General features: G+C 44.3%; 2 protein-coding genes across 2 annotated transcripts; both read right to left on the bottom strand.

Moving 5' to 3' along the window:
* Positions 1 to 2,718: 2,718 nt before the first annotated feature.
* Positions 2,719 to 3,869, bottom strand: LOC109481414 (lysosome-associated membrane glycoprotein 2-like). The gene has a single exon (XM_019783969.1). It carries the CDS (start codon positions 3,801 to 3,803, stop codon positions 3,207 to 3,209), a length of 597 nt encoding a protein of 198 aa, XP_019639528.1. The 5' UTR covers positions 3,804 to 3,869; the 3' UTR covers positions 2,719 to 3,206.
* Positions 3,870 to 5,605: 1,736 nt separating this feature from the next.
* On the bottom strand, positions 5,606 to 8,601 carry LOC109481434 (lysosome-associated membrane glycoprotein 1-like). The gene has a single exon (XM_019784011.1). The coding sequence runs from the start codon at positions 8,494 to 8,496 to the stop codon at positions 6,382 to 6,384; it is 2,115 nt and encodes a 704-aa protein (XP_019639570.1). The 5' UTR covers positions 8,497 to 8,601; the 3' UTR covers positions 5,606 to 6,381.
* Positions 8,602 to 15,299: the final 6,698 nt, after the last annotated feature.

Below are 15,299 nucleotides of genomic sequence, written 5' to 3'. Positions count from 1 at the left end.
GGATGGAATGGTAGTAATGTTGCCAATAGGTAAGATCGTGGGCGAGTGATCCTTAGTTGTGGTAGGATACGGTTTGGTCGTTTTCGATGGGGAGGGTGTGGGTTTAGAGTCACTACAAGCCGTTGCCTTCGAGAAGTCTCCACTGGTCGGAACGTGGAAGGGTTGAACATGGATGGTGTGTATAGTCAGAGTAGAGACAGGTCTGTCAGGGTCAGTAAAGGTAAACACTTGCTCTCTGTCGCACAGGTACGAATGGGGAAAGTAAAAACTTGAAGACGTTGAAAAGTCTTGAAGACCAGACAGAACAGACGATACCTTCTCATTCGCGTTCTTCGCTCCTGGAAACACGTCAGGGTGCAGGGTGTAGTATATGGACGCGTTGGTGAGCCAAAACATGTCCCTTGTTCTGACAAACGCCAAGCGTAAGCCGAATGCACCGTCCGATTCCATGGTGTTACCTGTGTTGAATCTCAGATCTATGTGAGAATGGTAGTCGTTATCAAAATGAGAACAGTGTCCGCTGGCGCTGCTGTCTGCTGGGAGAGAAAAGGACACAGTGGACGCGGTGTTGTCAGTCTTCGTGTAGCCAACGTGAAACATGGCGACGACGTCAAGTAGCAAACATACGTCGCTGTAGACATCGCTCAGCACAAAGTGGCCCTCGGCTGGCGGGGAAAAACTGCCATATGAGCTGGCCCGTACCCCGACTGTTAGGGCCAGTAGGAAAACTGCCTTATGGAACACGTTCATGGTCTTCTGATGAACAGAATGTGGTGTTCCAGAAATGGCAGGAGAAAGCAATAAGAGTTATCTAGGGCACTCATTGTTTGTGTTTGTTGACTTGATTTAGGGGAAAGATCAATGATTTCAGTATCAGTCAAGGGGAAAATCGTGATCCCTTCCCAGCGTTGTTCTCAATCTCAAATGTGTAAACTTTCTACCTGTCTTTAGAGGTACCATGATATAGCTGAAGTTACATCTTTTGCCAAAACTTGGTCCCCCTGGGTGTTATATTATTGGTAGATCGGTCGTAATAAGAAATGGTACATCCCTACATCAGTTGAACTATGAACCCAAGAGTAGGTCGGAGGGAGTTGACGTGACTACACGTGTTTGGGCGAAGGCACGAGGCCGGAAGTGTGAGGAACATTGCGCAATAATAATAATGACCCTTTTCCTTTTGCTTAATCTTTTACAGGGTCTTTTCCAGTCTGAAAGTTCTACAAGGCTTGAGAAGTAATCTCCCAACAGATCCTAGGGTGGCCATAGACAGAATTTTAGACTAGGAAAGACGCTGTTGTTGAGGTTCGGTCACGAAGACGGAAGTGTGACCAACATTGCACAATAATAATAAAAATGACCCTTTTTCTTTTTTATACTCCAACATGTAATCACAAGACGTGGTGACGGCACACTTAAGTTTTATCAACTTATACATGTATTAATGCCGCCACCAACACAGGGGACAGTACAATACTCATTTTCACCTGAGCGAAGTGAGGAAAGTTGTGTAACGTGCCTTTCCCAAGGGCACAAGATCGGTGGCATGTCAGGACTCGAACCCGGGACCTCTTGGTCCATTCCTTTTACAGCGTCGTCCCCAGTCTAGAAATTCTACTCGGCCTAAGAAGTAATCTCCAACAGATCCTAGGGTGGTCAAAGACAGTATCAAATTGGCCAGGCAGTATCCATTCACCAAAGAGGGTAACCTTGGGTGGCGTATGGACCCTCTCTGGCGAATGGATACTGCCTGGCCAATTTGATACTGTCCATGGCCACCCCAGGATCTGCTTAGAGATTACCTATAAGACGCTCAATGTCTCTAAAAGACACCAACCACCGAAAAGGATCTGAGACAGCTTTTTCCGCAACAAGAAGGGTGACACATGCACAAATGTCGCAAGAATGTCCTCAGTTTGCGACCGCACGACGTTTGCGACTGGGCCTTAAAAATGACATCCCTCGCTTGGGTAATAAGGATTCAAGCTGTGTATGATACAACTTTAATACAGAAGTTGATTTCACCTGAAAAAAACTGGCCAGTAAACTACATTTGCACCTTTACGCTGTGGAAAATTTACGAAGAACGCAAAAACGTATCGCCATGTTTTTCGGCAGGTGATTACAATAGGTTCGGACTTTGCCAGGTCAATGACCTCTGGTCGATAAGGTGTAGGGCGTCCAGACAGGGCTACTTGCCCTTACTCTCCAAGCAGAGGTGATGCGTGTTTTTGGGCGTTTTCCAAAGGCACGATAAGTCTAGAATGTGTGGGTTGATTGTCTTCAGTTGATATTTAGTATGTGGGTAGGTGTTGGCGAAGGTAACGTCAAGTTTGACTATTGGCTCCCAAGCATCTTGTTATGGTGCTGCAACATTTTGTCGGGCCATATGTGATGCGTGTTTTTGTACATTTTCCAAAGGCACGATAACTCTAGAATGTGTGGGTGGATTGTCTTGATATTTAGTAGGTGGGTAGGTGTTGGCGAAGGCAAGGTCAAGTTTGAATATTGGCCCCCAAGCATCTTGTTATGGTACTGTAACATTTTATCTGACCATGATCCTCATCCAAAAAAGCCAACAAAATAGAAATAACGAAACACAATACACAAGAAAAGCAATCATTGGTGAAGCTGTATCTTAGAACATTTCGTTAATATTCAAAACATGCCTGTGTCAAAAAGCGAAGGCATCCAAATAGAGGTACAGATACCGTTGATTATACTTATACTTTTATAGATATTGTCGACATATACATGTAATTCTATTGAAAGGAGAACGTCGTCGTACAGATTTGTGTATTGTGGTGATAAAGATTGATACTATTCGGAAATAGTTTTAACTAGTTGTAAATCAAATAAAATCCAACCTGTACAAGTGACTACCTCTACACAAGGCCTACCTGGCCATCTGACCCCTTGGATATTTCTTTCTTTCAAATGCAACAGTACATTATACTGACTTACAGGCAGCTATACTGGTGTTCACAAGTCAACAATTATATAGACAATTGCCCCTTTGATAATCTTCCCCATTGATACAGTCCTGTCTATAACGACCACCTGCCTATATAGACCAGATTTTATCGGTTCTCTGGTTGGTCTTCTTGGACAGTTTTTACTGTAAACCATTGTACGGTTTATCAGTTCTCTTGGTGGTCGTCTTGGGCAGTTTTGACTGTATATCAATATGCACCAATACCAGTACCTTAATCATTAATGCTGGCATAGCTTCGACGCTTTCTTTCGCTCAGAATCACGTAAGCAAAAACCCCACCAAGCACCACCACGCCAGCAATGACACCGATCACTATGGCCGCTGTGTTGAGGCTTGTCTTGTTTCCCGTGTCCTGAGAACATATCTGAGCCGTAGAAAACTGTCCTGACTTCACCCCAAACGGTTGGACCTGAACTTGACTTGTAACGACGGACACATCTTTGGCAACGGTGACGTTCACGTCTGATTCACACATGTAAGACTTGTCGGTGGCGGCAGAGAAGACGTTCAGCGTGTTGTTGGAGACTTGTCTGCTGGTGTTTGGGTTCTTAGTGCCGGGGAAGATGGCAGGCAGCTCGGTGTAGGAGATCTTGATGGCGGACGCGTGGAAGCGACCGACGCCGCCCCCTTTTCCTGTTTTGACGAAGTCGAACGTCACGCTAAAGGTGTCACCGTGAAACGTTAGCGTTAAACTGGAGTTGTCCGTACCACAGGACCCCGTAGCGTTGGCGGTTTGCGGTAGGTTGAAGACAGCGTAGTCGACTCTGTCGTCAGTTGTTGTGTAGAGGATCTTGAACTGTAGGCCCATGTCGGCTATTAGACAAACGGCACCCGTGGTTTTGTCTCTCACTTTGAAGTGGCCTTCTGAAGGTGACGAACCGGCATTCTCTCGGCTAGACGTTGCTCCAATGAAGACAGCAATCACGAAGAACACGGTTGTAGTCATCAGCCACGTCATTTTGAGCATCGGTAACGACAGACCAATGCTGCACTGTAGGTCGCTTTGAACTAGTTAACAGACACTGAACTAAGGCCAACCTAGGCCGGGGGCCACGGAGTTATGTTTGCCTGTAGAATGGACCATGAACTTTGAGCAGATTTGCTGGCAAAAACATGTTCGTCTCGCCTCCACCTTTGCAGCTTTACCTTTCATCGTCGGGTTGCCTGGTGTTGGGCAAATATGTACTGTTTACATTATCGCTGAAGATGACCTTACCAGCGGCCTACGTGCCCTTGTAAGGGCCATACTTGTTTGTTTGTTTGTTTACTTGCACAAATAAGAAAACAATACAGGTTGGTGAATGATAGAAAACAAAGTTCTTTATTCACTACCACTTATTATGAGCCGACGTTTCTATGACGTTTTGGTTTGTCAACTACTGACCTCACAACTGTCTATACCTCTTACGTTCGACCAGCCCTTGAGTACGCGGCACCAGTATGGCACTCGTCTCTGACTGTACAACAAACCACAAGCCTGGAGCGTGTCCAAAAGAGGGCCTGTAAGATCATTCTTGGCCCTCTCTACAACAACTATGACTCGGCAATGGAGACCTTGAAACTAACAACATTATCAGATCGACGAGTCCACATCTGCAGAGCGTTTGCGAGTTCCTTGCTGAACCCAGAGTTCCGGGACTGGCTCCCCCCAACCAGACTGTCTGTGACGGGAAGACAAACTCGTAACTCGCACAAACTGGACACCCCGTACTGTCGCACCACTCGGTATAGAAACTCACCGATCCCCTACATGTGCCATCTGCTGAACAATTGACGGACACTAATTATTCCTACCTTAGCGTCCTCACTTATCACCATGAACTTTAGAAACAATTGTTAACAGACCATCCAGTTATTAGGAATATTTGAAATATTTGTATCACATGGGCCTACCTTTTAATCGTTCTTCTGCTCGTAATTTTTAACTGTTGTGGTGTGGTTGTAGTATGTGTAATTATTGTGGTCTATGTAGTCTTTCTAATGATACTATATTTTAACTTCCTAATGACTTTGTATTTTAACTTCCTAATGACTCTGAATTTTTAACTTAATTAATATGCAATACTATAAACTCTCGATTTTAAAATAATGAAATGTACATTGATTTGCAATTCAGTGACTTGTATCAAGTTTACTGCCATTGATCAATAAACAATTCTTGAGTCTTGAGTCTTGAGTCTATGACCGTCTGAAGCCTATACGTGCCCCTTTAGGGTCTTTGTTTGTTTGTTTGTTTGTTTGTTTATTCACACAAATACGACAACACATACTCGTAAATAATTTTAACAAGTTGGTGAATGATTGAACAAAGTTCTTAATTCACTACCACTTATTATGAGCCGACGTTTCTACGACCGTCTGAAGCCTACGTGCCCTTGTGAGGGTCATGTTTGTTTGTTTGTTTACTTGCAGAAATAAGAAAACATATACTCGTAAATAATTTCAACAGGTAGATGAATGATTGAATAGCAAAGTCTTTTATTCACAACCACTTGTTCAACAAGAGACCACGTTTCTATGACCACTTGAAGCTTTCTTGTCAGTTTTTAAATTAAAGACGTCGACTGTAGTCCTGCTTTGTACAGAAAATAGCACAACGGACCTCACAATCTTGTCAACAAGTTCAAAATAAGCACATAAGTTTGAGACTAATATACACCTCGCTCGATAACACTGATTATGTCGTTATCTTGCACAATGTTAATATTGATTGTTTTGCCTAAGATTAAAATGCACTTTAGACCCAAATGCACAGACTGCATCGACCATCTGAGAATGCATAAAGTACATGTCTGATTAATCTCTAATACAAACATCAAATACATGATATCAGGCTGCTTAGAATTAAAAATGTTACAGACATTACATGTGGATCTAACATATTCTACTGCTGGGCAATGTCAGTCTTGTAGCATCCCTACACAGTTACTTCTAACCCTCAAACTAGATGCAAATTATTCTGATTACAAGTTGGTACAGTGCAGAAAATAATGAAAAAATACTCTCAAATGGATTGTGTTTAGCCTACTCCAAACAGTTGCTTACATCTAAGAATTAAGTAGTTGCTAACTAAAGATTTAAGACTTAAGTGTGACAAGATTTCTACATCATGGAAGCAGCGCCATCTTGAACAGCCAAAAAAAACAATAACAACTAGTCATGGACGATAAGACAACTTGTACAAGTTGTCGCAAAGCCTAATTCACGATTGTAAACTTTTGGGACGCACCTTCCTTTTGCATTTCTAACCCTAAAATTAAATACAAACTATTCTGATTATGTTTTGGTACTATGTAAAAATACTGGACAAACTCTCAAATGGATCATGTTCAAACTACTCCAAAAAGTAGCAAGAATAACAACTCATGTACAAGTTGTCGCAAAGACTAATTCACAATTGTAAACTTTTGTGGGCGCGCCTTCGACCTCTTCACGACAATATACGCGACGAAGACGACGACGACAATCACTCCGACAATCACACCAATGATGACAGGGACAGTGTTGCTACCTGTGGTGTCCTGCGAACATTCTTCAGCGGAAGAAAACTTTCCAGACTTGACTCCAAACGGTTGGAGCTGAACTTGACTGGCCATGATGGTCACATCTTTGGAAACGGTGATGTTCACTTCGGACTTACACATGTAAGACTTGTCGGAGGCTGCGGAGAACATGTTCAGCGTGTTGTTGGAGACATGTTTACGGGCGTCAGGGCTACTAGTCCCGGGGAACATTGAAGGAAGCTCGGTGTACATGACCTCGATGCTAGACATGTTAAAGCGACTGGCGCTGTCCCCTGTAACTTTCTTGTCCGTGACGAAGCCGAATGTTACGCTGAAGAGGCCATCGTGGAACGTTAGAGTCAAACTGGAGTTGTCGGAACTGCAGAAACCTGTAGCGTGGGCGGTTTTGGGTAAGTCGAATAGTCCGATGTGCTTTTTCTTGTCGGCCTTTGTGTAAGAGACACTGAACTGTAGACTCATGTTGGCTAGCAGACAGACGTGACCTTTTGTGTCCTTGACCTCGAAGTGACCTTGAGGTGGTTCCTTTGGCGGTGTGGTGGGCTTGGGAGTCTTCATGGGAGTGGTCATTATGGTCGCATTGCCAATAGGTAAGAATGTGGCCGCCGTGGTGTTGGGGGCAAGAACTGTGGTCGCGTTGCCGATTGGCGACATGGTTGCCGTCGTGGTGTTAACAGGGGGAACGGTTGTCGCGTTATGTATGGGCATCATTGTGGTTGTAAACGGTAGGTCTTGGGCGCACTCGGAAACCTCGCTAAAGTTTCTGCCCTTGACAGCGAAGGGTTGGACCTGCAGGTCCACGACTTCGAGTTTGACCGTGCTGCCAACGTCGAAGTACTGCAGTGACTTGCACAGGTACGATTTGCCGAGGTCCGTCTCAAAAAGGGACGCGTCTTGCTCGACTTCCTTCACGGCTCTGCCCGGCATGGACGCGTTCGGGAAGAGATCTGGCGTCCGGACGTACCCGACCGACGCGCCGACTAGTTCGAAGCTCTTGTTCCCCGTCGTCTTGAAGGTCGCGGTCAAGTTGAACCCCTTGGAAAAGGAGAGAGCGATGGTTGCCTTAGACTCGTCGCAGCCGCCTCCGACAGTGCTGTCCTGCGGGAGAACGTAGGTGGCGTTGCGGGTGATGTTTTGTTTCGCGTCGTCGTACTCGACACGGAACATCACGCCAACGGTGAGCAGAATACATAGGTTCCCCTTGGTGTCATTGAGAGCAAAGTGTCCGACAGGGATTACTGGCGTAGGGGTAGGAGTGGGGGTGGGCTGGGGGGTGGTAACGTTCGGGCCTGGGGTAGTCGTGATGTCTTCCGGGCAAGTTTCGGGACGAGAGAACTTTCCACTACTGGGTACGTAGAAGGGCTGAACTTGAACATGGTGGATGGACAGAGTGGACTTGGGTGCGTTTAGGCTAGGGATGTCGAAGTCTATGCTCTGGGTTTTGTCACACAGGTACGAGTGGGGCTCGAAGGCGTTCGAATGCGTGTAGAAGAACTGTTTTCCCGACATTTTGGCCTTCCCCGATACGGTGGCGTTTGCGTTCTTCGCGTCGGGGAACAATTCAGGTACAAGCGTGTACTTCATCGTGGCCTCCGATAGCGAGAAGTGGGTGAAGATAATGTTCCTTTCAAACGTGAGATTCAAACCAAACACTCCTTCCGTCCCGTTGTTGAGATTGAACTTGAGGTTGAGATGCGAGTGCGTCTCGTCGGTAAGGTGACTACAGTCGCCACTGACCACGCTGGTTGTGGGTAGAGGAAAAGACACCATCCCGCGAGTGTTGTTGTGCGCTTTGATGTACCCCACGTGAAACATGGCGGATATATCCAGAAGCAGGCAAGGTTCGGGCTTTCCGATCAGCGGCTTCTTGTTCACCACGAAGTGGCCTACAGGAGGAGAGAGGTCGTCTGCCGCGTAACCAACAGTCGCCCTAACAGACGCCACACACAGTAAGACCAGGAGTATTGGAAGGATCGCCATCTTTGGACAGTTCGAGAAGAAGTGAAGACGTATTTTTTCGCGTGGCTCTCACAAAAGGAGGGGTCTGCGGGGGCGTTATCGATTTTCCTGTTGACTCAAAGTTTCGGGGGGCAGGTCGACAAAAGTTGACTGTTCTGGCGAGCAGCAAAACAAGTGTTTTACTCTCAAAAATTCCTTAGCTCTAAGCTGTCATTGAGAGCACAAAGACCCACCAAGCTAGTGCTATTTCAGAAAGGCAATCAAGAAGAGACTTTTAGCAGAAGGTGTCTGGCAATTAACGACTATATTTCCATCCCTACCTACCTTTCTGATAATGGTTAAGCCTTAACAAATGTCCCATCCGAGGACAACGACCTTTGGACATTAAGTCATAGTCTCACGTGGTGCGTCTGGGCCTCACCTTTGCTGTGTACACATACTGTTAGTCTCTACCAGACTAACTACGCTGGCTATATATATAGGAGAATATTTGCCAGGGGAGTTTGGCCGCCTTGTAGGTTTGACTGGGCCGCGCAGTTCGGAGGGAAAGAAACTACCTCCCGCGGCCGGACTCCCTTGGCCAATTTTACTCTCTTTTTTGCCGAATTCTACGATCCGTATTCCCGTAGAAAGGCCTGGTGGAGGCTAACATACTGTATACATACATGATCACGGGTTCGAATGGCGGTTGGCCAACTTCGGAAGTTGTTTATCAAATTGTAACAGTTATGTTCCGGCCACTTTTACGCTATATGTACAGTGGATCGCAGGGAGAGAATTTTACGCGCGTGTGTGTCTCTCTCTCTCTCTGTATGTGTGTGCGTGTGTGTTCGTGTGTATGTGCTTGCTCGACTCTTCATTTCAAAGCTGGAATAATAACCCTAACCACAAGGCCTCTTTACCACCTATAAAAACTATCAGAAAAAAATCTACGGTACTATAACTTAGACGCAAATATGCACATGTTGGCACATTGGCAACACCAAATCTGCCTGTGTCCTCATCAGTGTTTGGACACAGAATCAACGATTAGCCGAAAGGCACAGTGGGCGTCACTTTACCATACAGTGAGGAAAGTCTTGTAAAGTGCCTTTCCCAAGGGCACTGCAGCGGGCATGTCAGGGAATCGAACCCGGGACCTCTTGGTTCTGAGCCGAACCATTACGCACCACCTTGCCACGTACATCTAAAACTGTCAGAAAACCTGCCACGAATGTTTCGGAACTCGCTCTTGTTTAGTTAACTGAGCCTAGAGATCCCCCCAATACATGTATGCTCATCTGATGCTCGCAAACTGCCTCTCTGCGTGACGTCATGTTACCATGGTAACTAATTCCCGCCCGATTCTCGGGATTAACCCAGAATCTCTGTTTTACCGCCAGAAAAGTGGACTGTGTTTTCTCAGAGTCGTATACAAAAAAAATCACACGCAATCAAAAGAAACACGCCGAATTACACACACGTCTGTAGAAACAGTTCCACCATCAATCTAGAATGTTGATGCAACGTAACGAATTGGTTGTAACAAGATCTATGTGTGTACTTTTGTGGAAGGTTGGTAAGAGCTAGTCTCTACCAGACTAACTACGCTGGCTATATATAGGAGAATATTTACCAGGGGAGTTTGGCCGCCTTGTAGGTTTGATAGGCTTCGGAGGGAATGAAACTACCTCCCCGCGGCCGGACTCCCCTGGCCAATTTTACTCTCTTTTTTGCCGAATTTTGCGATCCGTATTCCCGTAGAAAGGCCTGGTGGAGGCTAGGTAAAAGGCCAGCGATCCTTTGTAGGTATTCGTGTATTTAGACACACCTGCACAGCTGACCCAAGATTGTCCACAGTTTATGATCGTGAGACGGTCGTGCGATGATCGTAGGAAGATCGTAGGACGATCGCACGACAGATGTGACCAGGCGCTGACTATTGACTTATTGATTATTACTACATATCGGCCTGACCCCGTTTCTACTTCAGCGATCAATACATTACCTGACGTCATGGTCACGTGACGCCGCCTGACCTAGCGTACCGGTGCCCTGATTGTTCCTAAATTACTCCTTTCCAAAATGTTTTGTAATAGTCTATACCCCATGCAGACAAAAAGAAGATCAAATTATCAATAAGAAGAAAACCATAATGCAAAGAGAGGATCGATGATTATTTCATTACGTTCCCGATATTCACCATTTAAAAGTATATCACGAGGCAGCTTCATTCCGCGTAAGGCCACACCGACTTAATTTTATGGATGACATCCTCTGAAGACCCCCAAACTAGTGCGCGCGGGTGAATAAAAAAAATTCCGGCCAAAAATAAAAATGCTACTAAACCATAGGAATACAAAGCTGGTATTGTGTATCTGAGGCAGTACATAGCGACGTATACGATAAGCCGGCACATGAGGGATATTTGCGGAATTTATGAATAGGCACTGTACGTATGTACTGAGATCTTGAGTCGTGGAGCTTCGGTAGCCTGGTGCCATCCTCCAGAGTTACCACCGGCTCCCTATTGTCGCTAACTGCCATGGACTACCCAGGCCTAGAGCCAGGCCAGAGACTCGGAGGACGATCCTTTTTTTTTTTGAGAACAGGCGAAAATCAATGCGCGCGCGGATGTCATCCATAACATTACGTCGGTGTGGCCTTAGTAGGTTGTCACTTTGGTTCTTCCGACTCACATTACGCTAGGTTTTACTGTTATGACTTCGGAGATAAGATATTGACTGAGAAACACAGAACACATTTCTGTAGATCGTTTCCCAGTAGTCTCTATCGTCACATCGCTACATTTGTTGCCACATTTGTTGCGCTTGTGGCGACCAATTTCCGACACACATTACTGAAGATATATCCTAGCCTCAGCTTCAGAGACCCCAAGATAATAGCTATAGATAAAAACCAAGTGAATATTCGGGATACAAATTGAATGAGGGACCATCCACTAGTGTGGTGGCTGGGTTTGGTCTGAGATGATACACTATTAGAAAGAAGTTTTTCCACCTTTACAAAAGACTTAGAGCAATGTACCTTTTCTTATGGAAAACGATCATGTAACATATGTATATCTATTCAAAGCGACTTTCTAAAAGCCTTGTCTACATTCATCCAGTATCCTGTAAACTATACAATGGTAAATCCCTTCCGTACTTAACGTACAGTCCAATACGACGTCTTATTGATTCTAGATACGAGGGGAGGTCCATTTCTATGACAGGGGGTTCTTGATAACAAGAAGCTGCTGTGTTAAAACCGGGACAACGATACTCTTCTTCATTTCTTCACAAAACAGTGTGCATCTAAACATACAATCCATTCAGGCTTGCTACGGTACATGGTATAGAACATAATAGTTACAGGTATCCTAGAAGAATTAAGGTGCGACCCCCGGTGCCATGCAGTGGTAGCTGTACTGCCGAAAGAGGCCGGCCTCGCAGTGCGGTACCGGTACCATGGATCAGTAAACCACGGCTGCCAGGACACAGGTATGAGATAGCAGGTACGTGAACACCTTTTCTCAGGTTTGTGCATTTACTTAACTTACATCACTACGGTGCTACTTGTTGGTTTAGATGACGGTATAGTCTCTACCAATGCGGATTCAATTCAAGAGCAGTCAAATTTAGCTAAGTAGGGAGAATAATTGGCCATGGGAATTTGGCTGCCGCAACCACGGACTGATTCTCCTGGACAATCATTCTTCCCTTTTTTCTATACGGAATTCTACGGTCCGTACCCCCGTAGAAAAGCCAGCTAAAGGCTAGATAACGTCTGAATTTTCCAAAGATGTTGCAATATTTAGTGATGTAGGTTTTATGATGGAAACTAGAAGAACGGATTCAGTATTGGTAAAAGGGGCGGGGCGATTTTTCTCCATCTAGCGTGACATAGAAGAAAGCAAGAAACGCATATATATTAATCTTTCTCTGAGTTCTATTCAATTTGCTCTATGCAAAATGCTTCTTGTAGCACGAAAACTGATTCTTATGCCATGTGCTTGGATAGAATTCTGCGAGGTATCTCGAGGTACATACGTGGATTTAGGTCAATTTTGTTTCGGCTATCCAAGCTTTCTCCCTAGTTGTATACATGCATACGGCTGAATATTTAGTGTAGAAGTAGAAGTAGAATTCAGACAGGTCTGCTGAAGCCCTGAATTGCATCTCAGTGAAGTGTGGTTTCTTAAGATTTGAGACATCGTGCAATCTTGGGTGAAGGAAATGTGCTCGCCAAATATTTCAGCAATGCCCGTGCCTTAGTTTCTGTGTATCATTGTTTTACTCCCACTTTCAAATTACGACTACATAAAAGCTGTCCCTGTGCCAGTCAGTTGTGCATGTACTAAAATATAACAGATTATAACAGATAATGTTCTATTGCATGGATAGAAATTTGTGAGTTGCTAAAAGTCTAAATAACAGATTATATTCTACACATTTGCTAGAAAATTTCGAATGCCGCGAATTCTAAATAACGAATAACACTTACTGAGAAAAGTCCCCTTTTCCTAAGGGTGTGGAAAGTGAAGTATAAAATATATTTTAAATTCTTCCTTCAGAACTTAATCATACCTAATATATTGCCACGGATTTTAAAGTCTATTACTGTTCGCTTTTCAAATCCCTGTGCAAAGTTATTGTGTAATGCAAGAGATTTAATGTCCAACGGGGGCCATTCCCAATTTTAAATTATTGATCGCTCTGTCTTTTCTCTCAGTCAATAGAATAAGTGTTAATGGCAAAATAATGTGGGCGTTAAATATACCAATTGTCACATTTTGCACAGAGACGTTGAGCAAGAAAATAATTTGCAAAAGAAGTAGAATATTAGCCTAAAAATATAGGAAATTGGTGAAATTTGAAACACAGACTACTATATTAATGCGGCATGGTAGGCCAGAGGCACTGGTAGGGTTATATGTGTATGTTCGTACCTGTTACGGGTTTACCGATAAAACCAGTAGTAATACCGGGCCTGGCATTACGACGTGTCGGCAGAAATACCTCAAAATCGTTTCATTGTGCAAATAATGGCCACAGATGACTATTGTGGCTTTTTTGCCATCATTCTAGCCATTTATGCCGGCTAGGTTACTGAAATTTCTTATCAGGAGATATCAAGAGTGGATTTTTCTGGGTGAGAAAGCCATCTGCCTGTGAAATTAAGCTGGTGTGCTACGCCGAAGGGCCGTTATACCGGCTATACTGATACAGAAATTAATGTTTCGAAAATATGGGTGTTAAAATGATTGTATAAAATATAATAGCAGAGTGTCCTCATGTCACCCTCTTTAAAATGTAAGTCTGGGGCAACCGTTATGACTTCTGACGCAACTCCCGACGCCGTCCGGCACGTGTATCGACCCGTGTGCTCCCTAAGGACCGGTTTGTATCGGACATGTGGAGATTCATCGACTCACCGTCATGACAACCGTCTAGTCCTACTGCCATGCCGGTATACTAGCTAGTAGTAACATCCCCTTTACACTAGAGCGTACGACCTCTAAGCGGCCAAAGATTTAACAGATCGTTCAGCAAATTTCAGGGATAAAAGAACATGTTCTTAAACTTTAAAAGGATCTGGTTGTGCTGCAGGGTTAGTGTAAATGACCACAGGTGACCCCAAATGGAAACACGCGTTCTGTTCGAATTTACCCAGATCGAACGTGATTCGATCGAACGTAGTTAGGGTTCTAAAACAGGTGGCAGCCCGGATTTGACCAATGGGGAGGGTCAAATCGACTGAACATCTATTGATGCTGCCTTCATTGGCCTTGCGGTTACTATGGAAACCTTGCTCGTTACCATGGATACTCTTCAGTTTACTGTTACCATGGAAACTCCTGTCATAGAGAAACATAGAGACCAGGAGATTGACGTGTCGGCTCAGAACGGTTATTTATTTCAGTAGCAACAGTTCTCAGTGGAAATGCTTTCAAAACGATTACATCTATAAGACTATAAAAAGCCTGGTATGCCAGCTTTTGGCAAGGGATTTAGAGGATGATACTGTAGACAGTAGTAAAAAATGCTGGATGGAATAGTTCAGTTTTTTTCTTGGTTCAAACATTTCTGTGTTTAAATAGTCGATAAAAATCAGATATGAAGATAATGAGATGCGCAAGTAAACAGTTATTCATTGACAAGCAACTGCTTAAATTTTACTTAATATATCTAGATTCTTGCATAACAGTTTCATTGTGTGATTTGAATCCTTCGTGACTAACTTGGTCGTCAAACGTCGCGGTGCATTTCCTTTTTTTTACTTCTTAAAATATTCATGATAACGGTGAGCGAAAATTATCGATTTTTATCCCGCCTTCACGAATGAATCGCTGAGAGAAAACGTTCATCTGTCGGCCCGAGTGAAGTGAAACGTTCCCACTCCGCCCCTGGCAGGAGACATATGTCAGTTCGAATCCCATTTACTCCGCGAGGTTTCGCTAAGCGCAGCAATTTTAACTCGGCTTCGGGTGACTTGGGGCAAAACTCCATTAAGTACACTTCGCTTTGCCGGTGTGTTACGTCGAAGGAGCAACCATAGATTTGATAGATCGCCCAACAAATTTTATTTCGAATTTCAGAACGTATGTTTTTTTTACGTTGTGTGTTTTGTGTGTCTATCTGTGCTGTGCTAATCTTAAGTGCCAAAATTCACTATGAAATCGCAGAAAGTTTCACTCGGCTTCGGATGAGTTGGGGCAAAACTACATTAAATCCACGTCGCTTTGCCAGTGTGTTACGCCGAAGGATTTGATAGATCGCCCAACAAATTTATTTCTAATTTCAGAGCGGACTTTTTTACGTTGTGTATGTTGTGTTGCTTCT

The sequence above is a fragment of the Branchiostoma belcheri genome, unplaced genomic scaffold (assembly GCF_001625305.1).
Source record: "Branchiostoma belcheri isolate BF01 breed outbred unplaced genomic scaffold, Haploidv18h27 scaffold55, whole genome shotgun sequence".
Lineage (NCBI taxonomy): Eukaryota > Metazoa > Chordata > Leptocardii > Amphioxiformes > Branchiostomatidae > Branchiostoma > Branchiostoma belcheri.
Note: the sequence above shows the minus strand (reverse complement) of the source record. Positions and strands in the feature narration are given on the sequence as shown.

Excerpts from the sequence above, each read along its gene's own strand:
- LOC109481414 (XM_019783969.1), bottom strand. The coding sequence starts at position 3,803 with ATGGGCCTACAGTTCAAGATCCTCTACACAACAACTGACGACAGAGTC.
- LOC109481434 (XM_019784011.1), bottom strand. The coding sequence starts at position 8,496 with ATGGCGATCCTTCCAATACTCCTGGTCTTACTGTGTGTGGCGTCTGTT.